General features: G+C 41.8%; 1 protein-coding gene across 5 annotated transcripts in view; it reads right to left on the bottom strand.

Annotated features, from left to right (window-relative positions):
* raraa (retinoic acid receptor, alpha a) overlaps positions 1-25,017 on the bottom strand; it is a 90,321-nt gene that overhangs the window by 45,003 nt on the left and 20,301 nt on the right. For 4 of the 5 annotated variants that reach the window (XM_058406234.1, XM_058406240.1, XM_058406233.1 and 1 more), the window contains one exon: positions 9,482-9,527. The exons of the other annotated variant lie outside the window; for it this stretch is intronic. Coding sequence is in view for 2 of the 4 variants with exons in the window: in XM_058406240.1 (XP_058262223.1) it covers positions 9,482-9,497 (16 nt within the window). In the remaining 2 variants the exon portion in view is untranslated. The remainder of the gene's footprint in view (positions 1-9,481; positions 9,528-25,017) is intronic. 5 annotated transcript variants of the gene reach the window in all.

Here is a 25,017-nt window from a genome sequence, read left to right as displayed (position 1 = left end):
TTCAAACCTCTGCTAGGACAATACCTCAGACAGATGTTTAAAACCTCGGCTAGGACAGACAGATAAGGCAAATGTTTTAAACCTCTGCTAGGACAGACGGCAATGACAATACCTCAAACAGATGTTTAAAATCTCGGCTAGGACAGACATCTAGGACATGCTCTAGCATGGGGATTAGCAGAGGTGGCTAAGATAGCAGCTAGGACCAGAGTCTTGGACGTGTTTGAACACTGACGTTATCTATGACATGTACTAGATAGTAAGATATGGAATAGGACACTATGCACAAGTCCCTGACCGACACTGGCTAAGACAGATCTTGGTACAGACTGTAAGACAGACACTAGGACTGACGGTCAGGACAGATGGCTTGACAGCTGGCTAAGACAGACAGGCACTGTCACAGGCTGGAATATAGGTCAGGTCAGGCTAGGACAGACATTCAGATCTACACCAGGAGAGGACCAAGACATACACTGATCAGGCATAACATTATCACCACATCATGGCACCTGTTAGTGGGTGGGATATATTAGAAAGCAAGTCAACATTTTGTCCTCAAAGTTGATGTGTTAGAAGCAGGAAAAATGGACAAGCGTAAGGATTTGAGCGAGTTTGACAAGGACCAAATTGTGATGGCTAGACCACTGGATTAGAGCATCTCCAAAACTGCAGCTCTTGTGGGGTGTTCCCGGTCTGCAGTGGTCAGTATCTATCAAAAGTGGTCCAAGGAAGGAACAGTGGTGAACCGGAGACAGGGTCATGGGCGGCCAAGGCTCATTGATGCACGTGGGGAGTGAAGGCTGGCCCGTGTGATCCGATCCAACAGACGAGCTACTGTTGATATTGTTAATGCTGGTTCTGATACAAAGGTGTCAGAATGCACAGTGCATGATGGGTCAGGGCTGTTTTTGGTACCAATATTAGGGTGTTGGTCATAATGTTATGCCTGGTCGGTGTAAGACAAGACAAAGACTAGCACTTACTTAATGGCAGTTACTAAGCCAGATGTGTAGTCAAGTCTATGACATACCCTGAGCTAGATACCAGGATGGAGTCAGGATTAATAGCTATTAAATAGACTAGGACAAATGACGCGGACACTCGTACTCATGGACGGAGGACAGTAAAGATATCTAATGCACATGCCTAGTACACTGGTACACACACACACACACTTTTGCAGAAACTCCGTCACCCTCCTCATCAAGTCAGTCTGGAGTCCACTGGAGACGCTTTCTGTAAGATATCGATAGTATTGTCTACTCCAAGTCCGAGTCAAATCCGAAGACAGATACTAAGACAGAAGGCTCAGACATCGAGGTAGGATAGATGATGAGACATTGGTCAAGACATCGATGTTGTGAAGAAGAGAAAGCTAGGACACTGACTGGAAGAAGTGTTTCACCTGGACACACACTAGGGCAGATACTAGGACTAGAAATGACTTAATACATTTGATGTGATTTATAGTTGAATGAGGCTCCTATAGAGAAGTGAAAATCAACTGATTTGTGTGTGTGTGTGTGGGCGTGTTTGTGTGTGCGTGTTTGTGTGTGTGTGTAGTATCATGTCTTTTACTACTGCTCAATTACAACCCTACTGCAGACAATGGAGAAGTGAAATCAACTGATTTAAGTAAGTATGTGTGTGTGTGTGTGTGAGTGCTTTCATTCCTTCTGTGCCCCGGGCTTGGAACAGATGAGTATTGATTAGATAACTGATTGATTTGTACTCATGGGACGACGAGTCAACATCATTTCATCCACACACCCACACCCTCACAGATATACACACACATCTCATGGACCAAAACTAAAAACACACTAATTACTGTCAGCCCTATACGTCGTCATACACTTCCCTAAGGGGGAAAAGGATCTTACTTCCCAAAACATCTTTAGTCCCCATTATGTACGTTTGTGATCTGGGCCCCATAATGTAGTCTCTCTCACACACACACACACACACGCAGAAACCATTTCTCATGGGCCAAAGCTTAAACACACTAATTAAATTCTCCCCTATACATTTTCATACACTTCCCTTATGGGGACGAAGGCTTGAGTCCCTATAACTTCTTTAGTCCCCATTAAGTACTTTGTGATGCGCTCCACCATAATGTGGTGAACACACACACATACACACACACACACAGCCTCAAGGGGTCCATGACACAGATGAAGCTATATGACACACTTTCTCCAATCAGCAGTCCTCGTCTCACCTAACAGCGTTAGTGTGTCTGCAGTGTTAAGCTAATATTTAATTCAGTGTGTGTGTGTGTGTGTGTGTGTGTGCGGTGTGAGAGAGAGAGAGAGAGACAGAGAGAGAGGTAGAGAGGTAGAGAGAGAGGGAGTGAGTGAGTGTTATTGGGTTTCTCGATTCTCCGGCTCAGTTTTCAGTGCAGTATGAACACATGGTGAGAGACTCTGCCAGACAGGAAGAGATCCAACATCGGGGAGTCCTGTTAACAGTTTCCATCAGGAGTGCGTGTGTGTGTGTGTGTGTGTGTGTGTGTTAAAGAGAGGGAAAGCAAAAATGAGGGGTGGTCAGTAATACAGTGACTATCCGTCTGAAGAAATCTCATGATTTAGAGAGAGAAAGGAAATTATATACTTTAAAATAGCAACAGAAAATAGAATTATCTTCATTATTAAAAAAAACATTATTAATAAAACTGAATAATATTTTACAAATTGCTTCATAGATAAAAAATTACTAGCTTATTTATCATATTTAACACATTTTTATAAATGAATGATTCACTTAAAACCCATTTTTTATATAATACAATTTTTAATATAAACAGATTTGTAAAGAAATAATTGACTTACAAAGTAATACCATGAGGCTCTGGATCATTTAATAATCTTTTCAGTTTATCTCTTGGTATTTTAATATGCATTCTAAATAATAGAGAAATAATTATTTAAGACATTTTATAACAATAAGCCAAGACTATTAACTATTTTCAGGAGATACAACTACTACAACCACCACCACCACCATTATTATTATTATTATTATTATTATTATTATTATTATTATTATTATTATTATGACAAGCAAAATCAAGAATTATCAGAGTTTCTAGGAATTCTTATATTAGATTTTCATTTTTGCCTTTTTTTGTAATTTTCTAGCAAAAAACCTCTGGCATTTCAGTTTATGGAAAGCATTTTGATTAAAAAAAAAAAAAAGTCTGCCAAATAAATAAACACATATATATTATCTTCTACTTCTATATTTTATTTTATGAATTTATTTATTTAATGAATCATCAATAGAATATGAAATGATACAAAAAGCCTCAGAATTATATATATATATATATGCATCAGCCAATCATGTGTCAGTGGTGCAACCTCTTAAACACAAATCCAGAATTAGCATCAAGTTTCAAATGTTAAACACAGGAAAGGTAAGTTTTAGTGACAGAGAAAATATGTGATTGTTCAATCTGCACACACACACACACACACACACACACACACACACACACACACACACGAGAAATGTAACTTTAGCCCCACCCCTTCTCATGAGTGATATATCACTTTGCCCCGCCCCCGGTCTCTAATTAAATCAACTGCCATGATCCCCTAACCACCACACACACACACACACACACAGAATCTCCAGAGAGACAAAGAATCTGTTCCTGACCCTGACCTGCGATCACATCGAACTAAACAATAAGATTATTATTATATTAAACCCCCCTAAGAATGTTCTAATATTCAGTATGTGCCACATTCAGTAATAATGCGAAAGTGCGAGTGGCAGAGTGTGCAAGTGTTGGAGTGTGCAAGTGGCAGAGTGTGCAAGTGTCAAAGAGTGCGTGTGATGGAGTGTCAGAGTGTTTGTGTCATTGTGTGCATGTGACGGAGTGTGCGAGTGTCAGTGTGCGAGTGTTGGAGTGTGTGAGTGCTGGAGTGTGAGTGTGGGATTGTGGGTGTATATGAGAGTGTGGGTGTGTGTAAATATGGGATTGTGTGTGTGAGTTTGGGTGTGTGAATGTGTGTGTGAGTGTGTACGTCTGGGAGTGTGTGTGTGTGTGTGAGTTTGGGTGTGTGTGAATGTGTGTGTGAGTGTGGGAATGTGTACGTCTGGGAGTGTGTGTGTGTCTGTGTGAGTGTGTGAGAGAGTGTGGGATTGTGGTTGTCAGTGTCTGAATATGTGTGAGTGTGTGTGTGAATGTGGGATTGTGGTTGTCAGTGTGTGTGTGTGTGTGTGTGTGTGCAGGAGTGTGAATAGAAACCTTAATAAGAGCTTTGACCTACTTTATAAGCTTGCAATGATACATCTGAAGATTGAACAAGAGAAGATGAGCGAGAAGACTGACCTGATTTCATACATACAGAAAAGTCTGTCTGTGTGTGTGAAATTGTGTGTGTGTGTGTGTGTGTGTGTGTGAGTGTGTGTGTAGGAGAAATGTTCACCATGGGACAGAAGGGGGAAGGACTCTATGCTTTTTGATGAGATTTCATGTCCTGAATAAAAAATGTCTAGTGTGTGTGTGTGTGTGTGTGTGTGTAAAATGCAGAATGAGATCATACTATTACTGCCTTAGGCATGTCTCAGGATGTACTACTGTCTTGATGTAAAATAATGCATACATGTCTAATCCTGCGTGAGACGTCTCTCCTCTGAACAAAGGCCACAACAGGAAACACATCTGTCTGGGACCGAAGCGTCGGTGGGCGTGTCCCAAACCACACTCCCTGTTCACAATGTAGGCCACAGACACACCATAACCGGTCAATGTTTGTGGAACACCAATAAAAATGTGCAGGTTAAATCTTTTAGTAAGAACAACAATAAGTTCAGGAACAACGCTACGCTCAAATCTGAAAATTAGTGCGAAGCGTTCATAAAACGTTACACAGCCTTCCGTACAAACGTTTTCAAAACACGACAGAAATCTAAATATTTGACCAAATATTTGTGCACCCCGAGTTTCGGAGAATCCACGCTATTCAAGAAATGTTCTGCTAAAATTGTTCACCATGGACACACGGCAGCTTTAAAAATGGAATTCATATATTAGCAAAATAATCCTAGAATTCGTAAAATATCGTAACAAATCAAGAATGTTCATAAAATGTTCCGAGACCTTCCATAAAAACATTTTCAAAACATTAATGATTTAGTAAGTTAACACTCTGAGAACTGCAAAACTCAAAAAATTTTATTCTAATAATAAATAAAAACAGCATCAGTAAAAATGTTAATGCTAATCTAAAATTGTTCATACCTTTAAAGAAATATAATTGAAAAATGTAATTCACAAATTAGCGTGTTGCCGCAAGAACGCTTCTAAAACATTATATAACGTTGCACTAACCTGAAACAGTAATCTGTTTATGCTAAGGCTTCAAAAATGATCAGTCACAAATTTTCATTGTGACAATTCCAGAAAAACAAATCTAGAAATTTGTCAGTTTAGTCATCAAACGTTCAGAACACGAAGTTGACACATTAAATGTTTTCGTTTCCGAGAACGTTCAGAAAACGTTCAGCTAACCTTGAACTGTACGCTGTGGATGCAGCTACCTTCGTCACAATCCATAATTCAGAAATACATCATGAAAACATTCAGAAAAACTAAATTTGAGTGATCAAACGTTAAAGGTTTATGTTCATAAAACGTTCGCTAACATCAAAATTGTTTGTTTTGGCTGCAGCTAGCTTCAAAAGTACAAATGTATTGACGCAGTCTGTAAATTGGCGAGATATGTCATAAATACAAAGTCCGTAAAAACACAATTTTGCGACCAAACATTCAGAAAACGTTCAGAAAACGTTCAGAAAACGTTCATGGAAACTAAAACGGTCAGTATGACATGCTGTGAGTCAGGTGGAGTTTTAACGCTGTGTGTTTTATTAGCGGAACAGAAGTGTGTAGCTGCAGAGGGACGCTGAGGGGACGAGCGAGATGGGTTCCGAAGTCCAAAAGTATCGTCAAAATCCGTAAATCACAAATACGTCACGAAAACATTCAGAAAAAACAAAATTTTTGTTAAGAAACGTTGCAGGTTTATGTTCAAAAAACGGTCGCTAACATCAAAATTGTTTGTTTTGGATGCAGTTACCTTCAAAAGTACAAATGTATTGATGCAGTCCATAAATAAGTGAGATACATTGTAAAAACAACATTCGTAAAAATAAGACTTTGCGACCAAAAGTTCAGAAAACGTTCAGGAAACTAAAATGGTCAGTGTGACACGTTTGGAGTCAGGTGGAGTTTTAATGCCGTGTGTTTTATTAGCGGAAGAGGAGCGTGTAGCTGCAGAGGGACGCTGAGGGGACGAGCGAGATAGGGAGAGACTGCAAATGAAAAAATGAAAAACGATGAAGAGAGAATGAGCTGGAAGGCAGAACGGAGGGATGAAGATAAAGCAGAATGATGGAGAGAGCTCTTATTGCCTTTAACCGTATTGCAGTCGAATGCCTGTGGGCTGAGATGCAAATCGTTTTTTTTCTTCCTCTCTTCTCCCCACCTCCTGAAAACAATATTGCGTTTTCCGAGAGCGTGATCCATCCTGGAAGAGAAGTGCAGCAGAAGTGAAGGAAAGAAAGATGGATGGACGTGTGAACAGTAATCAGGACGGAGCCTGCAGCCATGTGGCGGCTTTTCTTTAGAAGGGACAGTTACAGGTTAATCATTCACACACTCCATCATGTGACTCGTTCCCATCAGGCCTGTGTGGCATGTCCACACACACACACACCAGATGATGATGATGATGAGGAGGAGAAACAGAGCAAAACAATCATCACGTTTCTGAACCATTAGCTTAGCACGCAACACCCGCGCAGTAACAACACTCTCTCCAGCCAAAACCCACAACCGCACATACGCTTTTGATCTAAACATGAGGCTTTTCTCGCTGTACACACACACTCGTGCTTCTCAGCAAAATGACCGCGCCAGCCAATCGCGTGCCGCTTGCGCTGACGGATTTAGTGAATAGCAACGCCTCATTTGCACGGCAGTGCGGACGGCGGATCTTTCTCACGCCTGTCGCTTAGAGCTGTTGTTGTGGTTCCTCTGTTTACTCCCACGCCTCGAAATACCTCTTAGACAGCTAGCGTGGTGAAGCTAAACGTGTGTGTGTGGTGCATGAAACAGCTCTGAAGATCTGCAAACAATTCATTTGATTAGAACAAGTTGCAGCTTAATCGTGTATTGGAAAATGCTAGCGTGGAAATGCTAATAATGACAACGAAAAAAGAATCTGCTTACTTTGCTGTAACTGAAAGTAATAAATCAAATGGTTTAGCTAACGTTGACAGAAAAAAAAAATCAGCTTCCTGAAGTCGCTAAGCATGGCTAGACAACACGCGCACACGCTATCATCAGTGACTCAGCACTTTTAGACACCAACTTTTCTGTTTACTGAGGTGATGTTTCATCTAATCCTGTCAAATATGTCCTCGGTCAGAAATGGAGATTGGTGCTTCCGGTTAGTAACTGCATGTGAGCTAGTAGAGTTAGCTTGCTTTGCTAATCGAATCTAGTACAGAGCTGAGCATGTAGCAGGTACAGTAATCCCCTGTTTATCGCAGGGGTTAAGTTCCAAAAACCACCCGCGATAAACGAAAATCCGTGATACACGCAGGGGCGGACTTAGTGATTTTGGGGGCCCTAAGTGACTCCAGGTATGGGAATCTCGCGCATATGCAGTACAAAGGAACATTCCACTATTCATGAATCATGGGGGGGCCCCGCATTTGAAAAGATGTAATAATAACGTTAAAATTTTAATGGTTATAGACAGACCATACAATATATGATAGAAAAGTAATAAGTACTATATGATTTGCATAGGCTTCTTGATATTGGTCGGGGCCCCCAAATTCCCCGGGGCCCTAAGCGGTTGCTTACCTCGCTTATTGGTTAAGTCCGCCCCTGGATACATGGACTCCACCCCCAAATGCTTTTTTTTTTTATTGTTTAAGCCGTAAATGACCCTCCCACACTCTTTAAACACACACAGAAAACATTTGCAAGCATATAGAAAGATGAATTTTGGGTAAATTCGTAGAAATATTACATTTATAGTGAGTACTGTATGTATGCATGTTTCTTGCCAGAAGCCTTAGAGAGCAGCGTCTGGGCGACATAATAGGGCTCGCAGAAAAAGCGTAAAAATACAGCGTACACAGAACAAAACCAAACACTCGGGACAGTGACACGCGAAAAACTTGGATGCTGGAGAATTCTGCATCCCCTTCCCCAACTGCACACATAGCCAGCAGCCAATCACAAACGTGATTAAATGAAAGGGGCATTCCGATTGGCCGGACTCGTTCCTCCAGCCGTACTGTATTTAGATATTCAGCATCCCTGCACCGTGCTTTCCTAAACACTACAGTATTTTATATATTATTAACATTTTAACTTTATTTTAATTAATGTTTATGTTTTGTAATTAATAATTATATTTTTATTAATAAATTACCTTATTTCAACATGAAAACAATTCACTATAAGGTTTGCGGATACCACGATATACCGGGATATATGAACCGCGATAAAGTGGGGGATTACTGTACAGCATGTAGCTTCAATTAGTTCAAACTAGTTAGTTGTATACTGTTTTTAATAAAAATAAATAAATAAATAGAAAGATGAAACAAGAGAAGTGAGAGATTTGTCTCTTGCTAGCATGAACGTCATGTGTTCGCCTCAGCCAGAATGTTGCCTTCCAACTCATCAAGATTTATACACAAAACACATCAACGTGCTTCTGTGTCATCAATCTTTTTGTGAAAAAAACTCATCTGCACATCTGTACACCACTCGTCCTCACAGATTGAGAGAGAGAGAGAGAGAGAGTTAGCGCTGGGACAACATTTGAATAGACAGCGTAATCTCAAAAGGCCACAAGCTACGAGCTCTTTCCATTTCCCTCTCTCTCTCTCTCTCTCTCTCTCTCTCTCTCTCTCCACATCTCGACCCTCCCCCGCTTTCCTTTCCTCCTTCTCCAGCTCAAATTTGCACAAAACTTTCATTAGCATCGGCGGCGGGGGTACGCAAGGCGGCCATGTCTGCTGCTCCATTAGCACCTCGGACCATAAATCAGGCAAATCTCTCCTCCAGGGCGGCTTGCTAATGACACACCGCTAACGCTAACGCTAACGCTGCAGGGTCCGCCGTCACATCTGCGGAACGAAAAAAGAAAAAAATATGCACCAAATTCACGGAAAACCCTCAGGGATCAAAGTTCCTTTTTCCCCTCCACACTGAAGGATTTTAAAGTCTTAAATTTTCTGAAGAAGAAAAAATATTTTAGAGAGTTTTGAGAGGGGCGGGGTTAAATTTATAGGCCATAAGGAAGCGAGGGATCTGATTGGCTGAGGGATAAGATGAGAAAAAAAAGTGAAGGAGAGAATGACAGGAGTGAGTTATACACTCGTTTAGGAGGCTGGTAGACCCGTGTGTGTGTGTGTGTGTGTGTGTAAAACATACCTGTTTCCCTTCTCATAAGCCACTGATCCAGTGTGTCACCCTTTTGCTGTAAGAAAGACAGAAACAAACATCAGCTTTAACACGCTCACACACACACGCACAGCTTCGTCTGGTGTGTCTGGCTCTGGCGCATACATCACTACAGATATCATTATCCAGCTGAGCCCATCTTTGTGTGTGAGCACAAAGAGACTTCTTTTCATACACACACACACACACACACACACACACACACACACAAACAGGTTAGTTTTACTGTCCCTGTCAGGTATTTCCATTTAGAGGGAAAGCATAATGTTCTGCACACACCTTTAAAGAGACTGAACACACACACACACACACCAACTCTATCAGACACAATGGACATTAGTGGGGGGATGCAGAGACGGGAGGAGGGATGAAAAATGGAACTTGTCCTGTTTTTCTTCCCGTCCTTCTTTTCCTCGCTCTCTCTCGCTCTCTTTCTCTCTCTCTCTCTCTCTCTCTCTCTCTCTCCCTCCCTCTCCTTTCTCACATCTCTTTTTGGCTCGTGTTCTCCCCCGGGCCACTTCTGCTTTCTGCAGCATCTCTATATCCACACACACACACACTTGAGAATCGAGCGGACATTCAGAAGATCGATGGTAGTATCTAAAAGGATCGTTAGCATCATTAGCATTAGCCATTAGCCCCCGATCCCCATTAATGGCGAGCGTCGATCTCAGAAAAGAGCCGATCTATAAGGACAAGATCTTTATGTGATTTGTGGGCAAAGGCCAGACTGTGTGTGTGTGTGTGTGTGTGTGTGTGTGAGAGAGACAGAGAGAAAGAGAGAGAGAGAGAGTGAAGGCAGGAATAAAGATAGCGCTTATAACAGATCAATGAATTTACAGAGAAAGTGTTAGCTACTTGAACATTAATAATATAATAATAATAATAAATAGCTGAAGGCTGAATGCAGCAGTTCACTCCACAGGGAGGCGCTATAGACACCACACCTCCAAACAACTCCTCTCACATTAACCTAGCCATGTTTGAGTTACTCATCAATATGCCTCCAGATTAAACTTCTCTCTCAGAGAGAGAGAGCGGCAGAGAGACAGACAGAGAGAGAGAGATAGACAGACAGATAGAGAGAGACAGGCAGACAGAGAGAGATAGACAGACAGACAAAGACAGAAAGAGACAGACAGACAAAAAGAGAGAGACAGACAGACCGACAGAGACAGACAGAAAGACCACCAGAGACAGACAGACAGGCAAAGAGAGAGAGACAGACAGACAGACAGAGTGGGAGACAGAAGAAGAGACAGAGTGAGACAGAGAGAAAGTGAAAGACAGAGGCCTATTTGTGGGAAAACACAATGACAGGATTGAAACATTTTGCAGGGCTACACACACACACACACACACTTGAGACAGACTTGAGCCTGATGGATTGCTCTGAACCAGATTTGTAGGAGTTTCATCTTTAAGCTGTGTGTATGTGTGTGTGTGTGTGTGTGTGTGTGTGTGTGTAGCCCTGCAAAAGGGCCATGTGGGATTGATTCGGACGGCTGGCCTCACTGCAGGACTTCCCTCCAGAGGATATAAGTCTGCACACACACACACACTTTATCAGCACTATCTATTCATCCAGTATTATATACTGAAGAATCTCCTGTGTGTTTGTGTGTGTGTGTGTGTGTGTGTGTGTAGTCTTATTATTACCAGTCTATTGCACCATAATGCTTAGCAGCACACACTTACTCCCCACCTGCTCCAATGACCTTAGACCCCACCTTCAGAGTAGTCTGTGTTTCTGTACAGTGGAAATGGAAAAGACGCTGAGTGTGTGTGTGTTAGATGGAAATATGCATGTAAATGTATAGAAATGTGTGTGTGCGTGTCTGTGTGTGTTTGTCACTGATGTAAATTTATTGAAGTGTGTGTGTGTGTGTGTGTTACTGAGGTAAATGTACAGAAATATGTGTGTGCGTGTATAGAAATGTGTGTGTTACTGAGGTAAATGTATAGAAATATGTGTGTGTGTGTATAGAAATGTGTGGGTGTGTTACTGAGGTAAATGTATAGAAATATGTGCGTGTGTGTGTGTAAATGAGGTATATGTATAGAAATGTCTGTGTCTGTGTGTGTGTGTGTGACTGAGGTAAATGTATAGAAATATGTACGTGTGTGTGTGTAAATGAGGTATATGTATAGAAATGTCTGTGTCTGTGTGTGTGTGTGTGTGTGTGACTGAGGTAAATGTGTAGAAATGTTTGTGTGTGTGTGTGTGTTTCTGAGGTAAATGTATAGAAACGTGTGTGTGTGTTACTGAGGTAAATGTATAGAAATGTTTGTGTGTGTGTAAATGAGGTATATGTATAGAAATGTTTGTGTGTGTGTGTGACTGAGGTAAATGTATAGAAATGTTTGTGTGTGTGTTACTGAGGTAAATGTGTAGAAATGTTTGTGTGTGTGTGTGTGTGTGTTTCTGAGGTAAATGTATAGAAACGTGTGTGTGTTACTGAGGTAAATGTATAGAAATGTTTGTGTGTGTGTGTGACTGAGGTAAATGTATAGAAATGTTTGTGTGTGTAAATGAGGTATATGTATAGAAATGTTTGTGTGTGTGTGTGACTGAGGTAAATGTATAGAAATGTTTGTGTGTGTGTGTGTGACTGAGGTAAATGTATAGAAATGTTTGTGTGTGTGTGTGTGTGTAAATGAGGTAAATGTATAGAAATGTTTGTGTGTGTGTGTGACTGAGGTAAATGTATAGAAATGTTTGTGTGTGTGTGTAAATGAGGTAAATGTATAGAAATGTTTGTGTGTGTGTGTGTGACTGAGGTAAATGTATAGAAATGTTTGTGTGTGTGTGTCTGAGGTAAATGTATAGAAATGTTTGTGTGTGTATGTAAATGAGGTAAATGTATAGAAATGTTTGTGTGTGTGTCTGAGGTAAATGTATAGAAATGTTTGTGTGTGTATGTAAATGAGGTAAATGTATAGAAATGTTTGTGTGTGTATGTAAATGAGGTAAATGTATAGAAATGTTTGTGTGTGTGTGTCTGAGGTAAATGTATAGAAATGTTTGTGTGTGTATGTAAATGAGGTAAATGTATAGAAATGTTTGTGTGTATGTGTAAATGAGGTAAATGTATAGAAATGTTTGTGTGTGTGTAAATGAGGTATATGTATATGTATTTCTATGCAATAGAAATGTCTGTGTGTGTGTTAGTATAGAAATGTTTGTGTGTGCGCCACTGAGGTAAATGTACAGAAATGTGTGTGTCGCTGAGGTAAAAACCTTGTCATTGAGTTCATATATGAAAATGTTTGATTCCATAAATGGAAATATAGGCGTATCCGAGTCCATATATGAATGTTTTGATTTAATGTGGGTGTGTCTTAAAGTCTATAAATGGGCATGTAGGCAGGCCTTTGAGTCCATATATGGAAATCATCACCCCAGAAGAAGGAAGTAGTCTATATACAGCATGTGCTTGTGTGTATTTTTTTTTGTTAGCCAGCTAACCTGTGCAGCTCTGACAGGATTTCCATCTTTCATTAAACTACTCAAACACCAGGTGCTGCTCAAGGTTATGTGATGGGCGTGGCTTAGGGAACTCAAAGCCACACCCATCTGTCTCTTTAGCATCACTGTCATTTTCCCGGGTTAATGCGGTCTGAGAGACATTAGAGATGCAGCCGAGAATGAAAAAGTAAAACGCTTTTCATTAATCTGACCCATCGATCTGCAGAACAGAAAAAGGCAAAGAGAAGAAGAAAGGAGCGAACAGAGGAGGGAAGAGTGGCAGGAAGTGGGAAATAGGAATGAGAGAAGCACAGGAGAAGAAGGAGGTTAGTGGAGAGGAAGGATGGAAATGTGAGAAATAAAGAGTTGAGAAAGAGAAGGAGAGAAGGAAAGGAAAGAAATGGGTGAAAGAAGGAAGACGAGAGAGAGAGAGAGAGAGAGAGAGAGAGAGAGAAGAAGAGAAATGAAGGAAAGAGAAGAAGAGAAATGAAGGAAAAAGAAGAAAAGTAGATGAGAAGGAGAAAAAGATCCTGGGAAACAGACAAAATGGAGAAAAGGAAAGAAGCCTAAAAAAACAGAAATGGTGAGAAGAAAAAGTGGAGGACAAGAAAGAAGGATAAATTACACTGCAGAAAGACAGAAAAGCTCCATGAGCAGATGGAGAGAGAGAGAGAGAGGAAAGAAGAGAAAAAGAGAGAGAGAGAGAGAGAGAGAGAGAGGAAAGAAGAGAAAGAGAGTGTGAGGAGAAAGAGAGAGAGAGAGAGAGAGAGAGAGAGAGAGAGAGGGGAAAGAAGAGATAGAGAGTGTGAGGAGAAAGAGAGAGAGAGAGAGAGAGAGAGGAAAGAAGAGAAAGAGAGGGAGAGAGAGAGAGGAAAGAGGAGAGTCCTCCCCTGAGCAGGACAATTACGAGCCGGCTTTCCATCACACACCACGTGGCAGACGGAGACAAGTTCTGTCCAGACTAATGATGCCGAGGTCACAGGGGTGTGTGTGTGGGGGTGTGTGTGTGTGTGTGTGTGTCAGGAGGTAGGGAAGCATGAGTTGTCGAAATAGCGATACTTGATGTGTAGTATCTTTGTCAAGTAACTCTGTGTGTTTTATGCATTCTAAAATAAGCACACACACACACACCTGTCATGCATGCACTTTTATTATACGAGACATTATGAAGAAAAATAAAGCACTGAAGAAAGAAGCAGAGATGATTTCTGAGTGTATGTAGCTAGGACAGCTAGCTTGTTTTGCTAATCTGTGAAAACAAAGCTAGTACATTACCAAGCAAGTGACATCAAACATTTCTGTAAATACAGCTAATAATGTTAGAAGTTAGCACAGTGCAGTGTGTATAAGATGAACTAACAGCTAGCATGATGCAGTGTATTTTGAATGCGCTAACAGCTAACAGTGCATTGTATGTAGTATTAGCTAAGAGCTAGCATAATGCAGTGTATTTTGAATGAGCTAACAGGTAAGAGTACATTGTACCCCAGATAGCAAAATAGGTCTGACCCAGATCTGGCCCACACAATGCACTTACACTCGGCCCACATACCACAAAGAATGACGGCCCTTTGGTGCCCGCCTATGGCAAACCAGACATGGGCCAGCACAGGGCCAACACTGGGCCAGCACTGGGCCACACCACATAAACCAAACCATAATATAACCATCATATAAACAGTGCCATCACGGCCAGACGTGGTTCGCATCTGGTTGACATACCACTTGCCCTGCCCGAACTCAGCCAGCAGTGCCGGCTTAATGCCAGATCTGGCCCAGACCCGTCTGCTATGTGGGACATAGTATTAGCTAAAAGCTAGCATGATGCAGTGTTTTTTCAGTGAGATAACAGCTAGCAGTACATTGTATGTAGTATTAGCTAACAGCTAGCATGATGAAGTGTATGTTGAATTAGTTAAATGGTTCATTGATCATTTTATGGAAGAAGCCGGTTACTCAGCAGAGAAGGTGTGATATTTATTTATTTATTTTTTTTAAGGCTAACCGCTAAAGTTCACCAGTTAGCTTGCTCCTGATGTTAGCACTCTTTCATCATCTGTTTTTCCTGAAGCTATGCAGCGCATTAAGCCTCAGCTGATGAAGTTAGCAACGGCTGTTCGAGGCATTTGCAGTTTCAGTGCCTCCTGTGTGTGTGTGTGTGTGCAAGTCGTTTGGCAGAAGCCAGCAGAGGTCAGACCTGATGACCCAGGAGAAGACAAATGCTTTTAGCAGGAGGCCTGCTGATGTTCCGTTTCAAGTGGCAATGGACAATGACCCCTGGGGGTCAAAGGTCAAATGCAGTGAACCCGCTGGAAACCCGAGCCAATCAAAACATATGCTGGAAATAGAGGAAATCTTCTTGCGGCACAACACCACACAACACAGTACACCACTGTACACCACTGTACAACACCACACAACACAGTACACCACTGTACAACACCACACAACACAGTACACCACTGTACAACACCACACAACACAGTACACCACTGTACAACATCACACAACACAGTACAACACAGTACAACACTACACAACACCATAAGACCACACAACACCATACAACACTGCACAACACCACAACATTGCACAACACCATACAATACAGTACAACACTGCACAACACCGTACAACACTGCACAACACCGCACAACACTGCACAACACCGCAGAACACTGCACAACACCGCAGAACACTGCACTACACCTTACAACACTGCACAACACTACACAACACTGCACAACACTGCACAACACTGCACTACACCTTACAACACTGCACTACACCTTACAACACTGCACAACACCACAGAACACTACACAACACCTTACAACACTGCACAACACCTTACAACACCGCACAACACTGCACTACACCTTACAACACTGCACTACACCTTACAACACTGCACTACACCTTACAACACTGCACTACACCTTACAACACTGCACTACACCTTACAACACTGCACAACACCACAGAACACTACACAACACCTTACAACACTGCACAACACCTTACAACACCGCACAACACTGCACTACACCTTACAACACTGCACTACACCTTACAACACTGCACTACACCTTACAACACTGCACTACACCTTACAACACTGCACAACACCACAGAACACTACACAACACCTTACAACACTGCACAACACCTTACAACACCTTACAACACTGCACTACACCTTACAACACTGCACTACACCTTACAACACTGCACAACACCTTACAACACTGCACAACACCTTACAACACTGCACAACACCTTACAACACCGCACAACACCTTACAACACCGCACAACACCTTACAACACCGCACAACACCTTACAACACTGCACAACACCTTACAACACTGCACAACACCTTACAACACCGCAGAACACTGCACAACACCTTACAACACTGCACAACACCTTACAACACCGCAGAACACTGCACAACACCGCACAACACCGCACAACACCACAGAACACTGCACAACACCTTACAACACTGCACAACACCTTACAACACTGCACAACACCTTACAACACTGCACAACACCGCAGAACACTGCACAACACCTTACAACACCACAGAACACTGCACAACACCACAGAACACTGCACAACACTGCACAACACCACAGAACACTGCACAACACCACAGAACACTGCACAACACCACAGAACACTGCACAACACCACAGAACACTGCACAACACCGCAGAACACTGCACAACACCACAGAACACTGCACAACACCGCAGAACACTGCACAACACCACAGAACAGTGCACAACACCGTACAACGCTGCACAACACTGAACAATGCCGTACAACGCTGCACAACACCGTAGAACACTGAACAAAAACGCCAAAAACAAAAAAAAATGTGTACGTTGTACACAACACCGTACAACGCTGCACAACACCGAACAACGCCGTACAACGCTGCACAACACCGAACAACGCCGTACAACGCTGCACAACACCGAACAACGCCGTACAACGCTGCACAACACTGCAGAACACTGCACAACATCGTACAACACTGCACAACACCTTACATCACACAACACTGAGTATGAGCAATACATGTAAACACAGGAAAAACCTTTAAAACATACAGAGATGAATGAAACGGCTGTTTTAATCTTTTTGGGACGCGCGCCCATTGCAGTGTTGATAGTGTTTATGTGGAGTAAATCGGGGGCAAGCTTTAGGACACATAATATAGTGAAAAGGATGTTCACTGGACATATCCACAGTGGTCAAAAAAGGGAACAGGGTGTGTGGCTTGGGACACGCCCACAGTGGAGCGATATTGTTTCCGTGTCTTATACAGTGAATATGGCAGTTGGATTGGGACACTGCCCACAGCAGAGTGGGGTTTAGTGATTAGGGAGTATGAAAGCATTTGTACGGAAGTGCACTTTCCTTGTAAAGAGTGTGGAAAGAGGCAGGAGATTTTTTTTGGACAGAGGAAGAGAGAAGATTAGGAAAGACAGGAGGGATTCTTCTGTATCCGATGAAGAGGGATGGTTACGCAACACTCACAAAATAGAGCGCACTGATCAAAGCGTGGCAAAGACCCGAGCCTAAAGCCGTCTCACACCCACACAGTCACGGATTTCTTCCTCTATGAATATATTTACCTCCTGGAGAGAGACGAGGCAGTGAGGATCAAACAGGAGAACTTGAACTGAACTTCCAAAAGTACTTACTGAAGAGCAGACATGCTAGCAACACAAGCGTGCGCTAGTTAAACCACAAGATATATTCACAATAAAAGATTTATTATTCTAGAAATATTACAGAAAACATGTTTACCAGAAATAAAAAAGTTACATCGGCGTAGTCAGACAGACGGAAAATGCTTAGATCTCACAGATCTACTCAACTCAATTAGCACTAACAAGATGGTGGTCGTGTCTTATCGAGAAGCTAAGCTCAGAGACGAGGGAGTTCAACTTTTTTCTTTTTGCAGCCTCATCCTGTTTCTTTTAGGGTTTGGCCTGAAGCAACAAAATAATGAAACAACAATGAATCAGCAAAATGGACAAGTCAGCGCATGCACACACACACACACACACAGGGTTCAGGGGTCAGCCAGCTTTAAATCACCCTTCGCTTACTCAAGTAAGAAATATCGGTTCCGGCTGCTTTCTGCCCTACTTCTTCTTCCTCTCCTCTCTTAGCTAAGAGCGCTAACCTCGAGCGTTAACGGCTAAACCAACAAAACCACGGTTTATGATGACATAAAGAGGAATGAAAGGACAGTACAAGGAATGTCAGCCGGGCCTCTGCAGCACCGTCTCTCTCTGTCCTTCCCTCCTCTCTTTTGCTGAGGCACATGTGTTTTTATTTACCGTAGCAGCTAATGCTATATCTGCGCGCCTCAGAGTGCCTTCTTTGTGCGAGACCTCATCAATCAGGCGTCTCGGATCCCAAACAGAAAAGCAGATGAGAGACAAAGGGAGAAGAAGACGGGGGGATGAAGGAGGGAGTGACCTGAGCTCAAGGCACTCGATAAATCAGCGCTCAACAATAACACACGCAGCGTAATGTGGCTAAGCTAATTCATCACCTCAGCACGAGGCCCAACAGGAGAGCTCTAATCTGAGCGCTGCTGAGGGAGCGGGTGTGGGGGAGGGGGGTGCATGTGTAGTCTAGTAAAAACAGTCAAAACTGCGTTTACAGCACTTTATACATGAAATTTTGAAAGGAATAATCAATATTCTTATAGATCAGATTAGAGAGCAATTAGAATGCCGTTAGCTAGCTAGCTAACTATTTGAGAATGCAGTTAGCTAGCTAGCTAAATACCTGAGAAAGCTAGCTAGCTAACTATTTGAGAATGAAGCATAATGGCATAAATATAGCTTTATTACTTTGAGGGAACATCCTGATCCTAGCTAATCAAAAAATATCATTAGTAGTTTTATTTACTGGTACAAAAAAAAAAAAAAAATTAAACACAGTGTTTATTAGCGCTACAGCTATATGTGCTATGGTTAGCATGTTATTTCATGTGAAAAATTATTGAAAAACCAGCAAAGCAAAAAAACGTTTACACTTGTTAGCTAACTGTCTCTAGCTCTACACTCTCATGCCACTCGCTATCAGCTGTCAATATTTGAACATTTCTATATTTAACATTTGTTTTTAGCTATAAATCAAACTCTAGCTATAAATCTGAACTTTTTATGGTTATTATGAACTGCCACAGACAGAAATTGAAGGAAAAAAGGGGGCTTTGTACATGTTTTACTGAACATTTCAGGATTTGTGATTAAATTCTAAAAAAGAGATGTCAAATAAATGTATATAATTAATGTAATAATATATAATAATATATTATTATATATATTTAAAATTTATTTTTAGGCTTATGTTTCTCCAAGCTCCATGTAATTAACGTAATAATAATAATAATAATAATAATAATAATAATAACAATACAATGTAAAATTACAGCATATATCTTATATTACTCTAAGTTAGCAACTTATGATGAACCAAAAACAAACTTTTTTTTTTATGTTCCTCCGGCTAATCGGAGCGGCTAACAGGAATAACTATAACAAATGAGTAATATTATAGTGTATAATATGTACACTGCTGATGGGTAAAGTTACAAGGATGTAGTAAATGCAAGAAATGTTACATCCAAGGACTGAATTTCTGTAAAGCTGATTTATCTCTAGCAAAAAAAAAAAATCACCATCTCCAGCCATGTAATGAATTCAAATCACATTTATAACTTTTCTTGTTTTCCTCTCTGGACCCACATACAGAAGGTAAAGACTTCTCGACTCATTTATCTCCTTTTTTTTACTGTTACATTCATATTTTTGCATGCACACACACACAAACACACACACACGTTCTGTCTCTGCGGAGGTAAACAAGCCTCCTGAGAGTGTTAGGAAAGAAAGGATCGATGGCCTGAAAGTGCGGCCAAGGAGTAAACAATCAATTCAGTCCCATTAAAGACGCTCACACTTGACGTCCTGACTGAACGCAGCCTGGGAAAGTGTTTATTTGTGTCTCCATTGATAATTTTTGTCCTCTCTCAATCGCTATTTTCCTCTTTTGTCCCCTTCTCACTCCTCCAGGCTCTGGGGTAATGAAGGTAACAGTTGTGCAATCGCTCTTTTCCTCCGTCGCTCCATCATCCTGTCCTCCATGCTGTGAGGCTCGATCCCCAGTCCACCCTCCTCCCTGTAATCCCTCACCTCTGCCCCTTCACCTCTTATTGATATTTATGTATTTAGCGGTTAAAAGGGAAAAAAAAAATAGATGAACTGCCAAATGGACATCTATTGCACCACTGACAAGGTTAGCGGATGGGGCTTGTGGGCGTGGCCTATTGGGCTTTGTTAAGTCCTGACAGAAGACAACAAAAATGCCACAGATATATGGATAATCTTTGTGTGTGTGTGTGGTGTGCCTGGGTGTGTTCCTGTGCTTAAATATTTCAGCCCACAACAGACAACCAGAATCATGGGATTTTTCCATGGAACTTACATTTACTTACAAAGCATCCAACAGAGGCAGGAAAATTCTGCAGAATTCACTGTCAGAAATTTGCACAAAACTTTAAAAATGTAATCTCAGATGCTGCATGGCCCAAGATCTTGTCTTCTCTATGTTCTAATGAAAAGAAACAATCGCGAGAAATCACCAGAAATTAGCACTGTCCATAAAAATGAAACACTGAATCTGTTCAGGGATATCTGTGATGTGTTTATTGATTGTGGTGCTGATTAAACAGTCGAGTGAATCTGACGATTAAACACAAATGAACTGTCCTGCGGGTGAGACGGTGGCACCGTTAGAAGCTCGGCTGATGGACTAAACCCCAGACCTCTGGTGCCAGCCGGACCGGACAGGACTGGAGGTGTTATTAAGGTGTAACCAGGTATTGGAACTGGAATCTAGATAAGGAATCTTACAGATGAGTTCATTTCTTAAATGTTACGGAACTCGATTCCCTTAGACTCCTCTGGCCGTCTCTCTTGATTGTGAAATGAATCACTGCCAGTGAAATGAGAATGACTTCATTTTACGGACTGAACTCACTGCAGTATGTCCGCGTCCAGTGGGCTGCTGAGATAATGTGTAATTGCTGGTTATTTAACATTGCTTAATTTAACCAAACCACTTCTTGGAAAAGGGCTGTCTTTCCTTTCGAGCGGTTTCCTCGTTAACTGAAAAAAGCTTAATTAACTGCGAGCCTTTCAAACTGCCCCTGATAACGCAACACCACCGCCTAAGTACCTTCACATCTTCCCAGAAGATAAGCCAGAAGGTGCACAGGGTTGATTCCAGCTAGACGCCCTGCCATGGTTATGTTCATACATAGTGTTATTCCTGCTGCCTGAGGGGATGTAGTATGCGTCCATAACTTGCTGCTTTTATCAACGGAAAACAGCTGCCTGATAAAAATAATAAAGCTTACTAACAATACAAATTGCTGACATCGAACAATTTCCACCCTTTAAAATTCGCTACAGTTAAAAAAATCAACCTACTGCCATTTTGAAAAAAGCTGCCAATAGAAATCAACATTGAAAAATCGCCACTCACAAACTGCTGCCACTCAAAAAAAACAACAATAACTTGCCAATACAAACTGCCCCAAAAGTTTCTACCAGCAAATCTCACAAACTCAGTTGCTACGGCTAAACCGCCAGTACACACTGCTGAGATCGAACAAATGACCACCACTAAAAAAACTCACTAATTCAGTTGCTACAGCTAAAAACAATCTACTGCCACTCCAAGAAATACAAATTGCACCAAAAATTGCGACACCTTAAAAACAAACCAACACCAGAACTATTCGACTCGAGCACTTCAGCACAAACTATTCAAACCAGTCAAAAATAAAATGGCTGCCAGTAAAAATTTGACAAAAGATATCAGCAAGGGGAAGAAATGCTGCCACTCAAAAAGATTCAAAAATTGCTGTCATAAATGATATTTGCTATGAAAACTGCCTCTAGAAAAACTGCTGGCGCTCAAATCCATTTCCATCCATCCATTGTCTATACCCGCTTTATTCCTAATTAGGATCACGGGGGTCTGCTGGAGCCTATCCCAGCACACATTGGGCGAAAGGCAGGGGTACACCCTGGACAAGTCACCAGTCCATCACAGGGCGGCGCTCAAATCATTTCCTTAAAATTGCTGTCAATAAAAACGCTGCCACTAACATTCCAATTCGTGTTAGCATCACTGTCTAAATTGCCCTTTGACCTCCAGATCATCTCCAGATCATTATCTCACCCAATCTAAAATAATGTTAAATCCACCATCAGGCCTGATGTTTAGCATTCCAGCGGGCAAGATGGCTGCCGTTAGGACTACGTCGTGCAACGCTGTGGTCTGGATCAGCATACCCGATTGGTCATTGTGACGCTTTGACATTTCCAGCACAATGGACGTCTGTGAGCGCAGCAGCCAAGGCTGGCGACGTTCGTTAAACGCTCCCTTCTCACGCCTTTTTTACGAGCCGCTCGAGGCCCTTCAGAAATTTCCTCTATTAAACATTTTATGATATCTGTCGAACATGGCAGGACAACACTGCGCCTGAGGAAGACGAAAAGGAGACAAAGAACAAAGAGGCGCGTTTGACCAGAAACGAAAAAAAGTGAATAAATCCAGCCAATAATAAAGATGGTAAAAAATAAAACCTAGCAGTCATTAGCTTTCATTTCTGATTAGCAGCACTAGCGTTTGGTGCAGTCTGGAGGATGGAGATCAAAAACCTCAGAGGTTTAGAAAGGTTACGCTCAATTGTGAAGCACTTAAAATTTACGACATGGAGGGTACGAGGGATTTGGGTTTGGCAGCCATTTTTTTTCCATCAAACTGGTAAAACGCATCATTCCGCATGACGGCTTCTGGACTCTGGACTCGGCTCGATGCGACTCGGCGCGCTAAATGAAAAGCTTTTTATTCCCTCTCTCGCAGTCTCCAGCTTTCCTCCTGTCATTAGGTGCGGCTCGGAGCGCGGTGTGTTGTGGAGACGGCGAATGTTTTTAGCAGCTCCTTATGAAATAGCGTGAGGGGCGCCAGGACAGGGCTGAGAATCGCCGTCCAAGATGAAAACTAAACTAGAAAAAGGCATCAAAGGAGAATTTACAAAAAACGACGGAACAAATCACTGCCAAGTGGCCTTTCTGCTCCAGAGAGAGAGAGAGAGAGCAAGAGAGAGAGAGAAAGAAAGATAGAATAATAGACAGAGACTCAGAGTAAGAGAGAGAAAGACAGAGAAAAGGAGACAGAATGACAGACAAAATAATAGAGACTCAGAGAAAGAGAGAGAGAGAGAGAGAGAGAGAGGGAAAAAGAGAAAGGGAAAGAGAGACAGAATGATAGATAGAGACTCAGAGAGAGAGTGAGAGAGAGAGAGAGAGAGAGAGACTGCAGCAGTGTAATCCTTGGAAACCTGTGTGCTAAGCTAGCTAACCTAGCTAATGGTACTGATATTAAAATGCTGGTTGCTATGGTACCGGAATATTTTGACAGGTTTGGCTGCTGTTAAACAAATCAGAATCCAGCAACACAAGCCTCAGACTCACGTCCTGAAATCCCACTCGTCTTCTCCTCTGGCCCGCAAGCTAGTTAGCCGAGGTGGTTAGTGTCAGTGATGTTAGGTAATTAAAGCCTCTCGTCATGAAGAGAAAACGTGCGATTCCCAGCTGGGGAAAATCATTCACATCGACCTCCGAGTAGGAACCATGAGCCCAAACACTGCGTTACGTGAACACACTCAAGCTGGAATAACAGGACACTTCTGCAATTGTGCCAGTGGGCAGGAAGACATGGAGGCGGTGCCTAATTAGCATACTCATGCATATTCATAAACCCCTGCATTTTTAATGAGGTAAAGATGAAGTCTGATTGTTTTGTAACTTTTTTGTCTATCAAACGACAGAAAAGGGCAGCCGCTCCTTTAAAAAAGTGTGTGGCTCAGTGCAGCTGTACAGGACGGGTGTGTGTGTGTGTGTGTGTGTGTTGTAGGAGGGAGAGCATCGGTGCTCAGGACCGGCAAAGAAAATGTGTTTATGGTTTATGCTGCCAAGATTCTGTCAGAAAATGAAGCAGGACCGTGTACAGTGTAACACACACACACACACACACAGCACCAACAGGCTCTAGCCCCTTCCTGTAGAACTATAGTATTACATTACTCTCTCTCTCTCTCTCTCACACACACACACACACACTTTATAGCCCCACTGTATTAAGGACACTATTAACTGAATGGCTCTATTACAAACAACACAGATACACACTTAATATGCCGACTTAGTGTGCTTAATATAGTGAGCAACCCCACACACACATACACACACACACACACACAATTACAGCAGAGCTGCCAAAAGGGTCTTACAGCTTCCTTTAAACAACATTCACAGCTATGAAAGAGAGAGCTTTAATAAGGCAATAACACACACACACACACTTTCCACAGTTTTGTATAAAGTCAGTGTTATGTATTACATAGATAAACAATTTAAATATGAACTTCACCAACTTCTCTTTTATCTCTCTCTTGATATTAATACTCTCACACACACACACACACAACCAAAAAAGTGTCAACTTTTCAGCACAGTAAAAGCTACAAACCACTGAAACTGGAGACTCCTTCCACAGATAAACATCCACGACTGCACACACACACAAACTTGCATTCACAGAAACAACAACACAGAGCGAACGCATCAATATAAACCATGTGTCAGAGCTGCAGCTAGAGAAAATGAATCAACACTTTCTGGCCAATCAGAAGCCAGAATCCAAAACACCTACCTAACTCAATAATATCTGAGCAGCTAGATACTGTATCTATATTTTATATAATATGGGAATGAGAGAGAGAGAGAGAGAGAGATGTGACTAATGGAGGGATGTGAAACAAAAACAGGAAATAATCGCTGACAGGGATGAGGTTTTGCCTCGTTCCAAGTGTGTGTGTGTGTGTTCTGTGTGCCTCTGCCAAAAAGCTATGATGAGGAAG

This window comes from Hemibagrus wyckioides, linkage group LG13 (genome assembly GCF_019097595.1).
Source record: "Hemibagrus wyckioides isolate EC202008001 linkage group LG13, SWU_Hwy_1.0, whole genome shotgun sequence".
Lineage (NCBI taxonomy): Eukaryota > Metazoa > Chordata > Actinopteri > Siluriformes > Bagridae > Hemibagrus > Hemibagrus wyckioides.
Note: the sequence above shows the minus strand (reverse complement) of the source record. Positions and strands in the feature narration are given on the sequence as shown.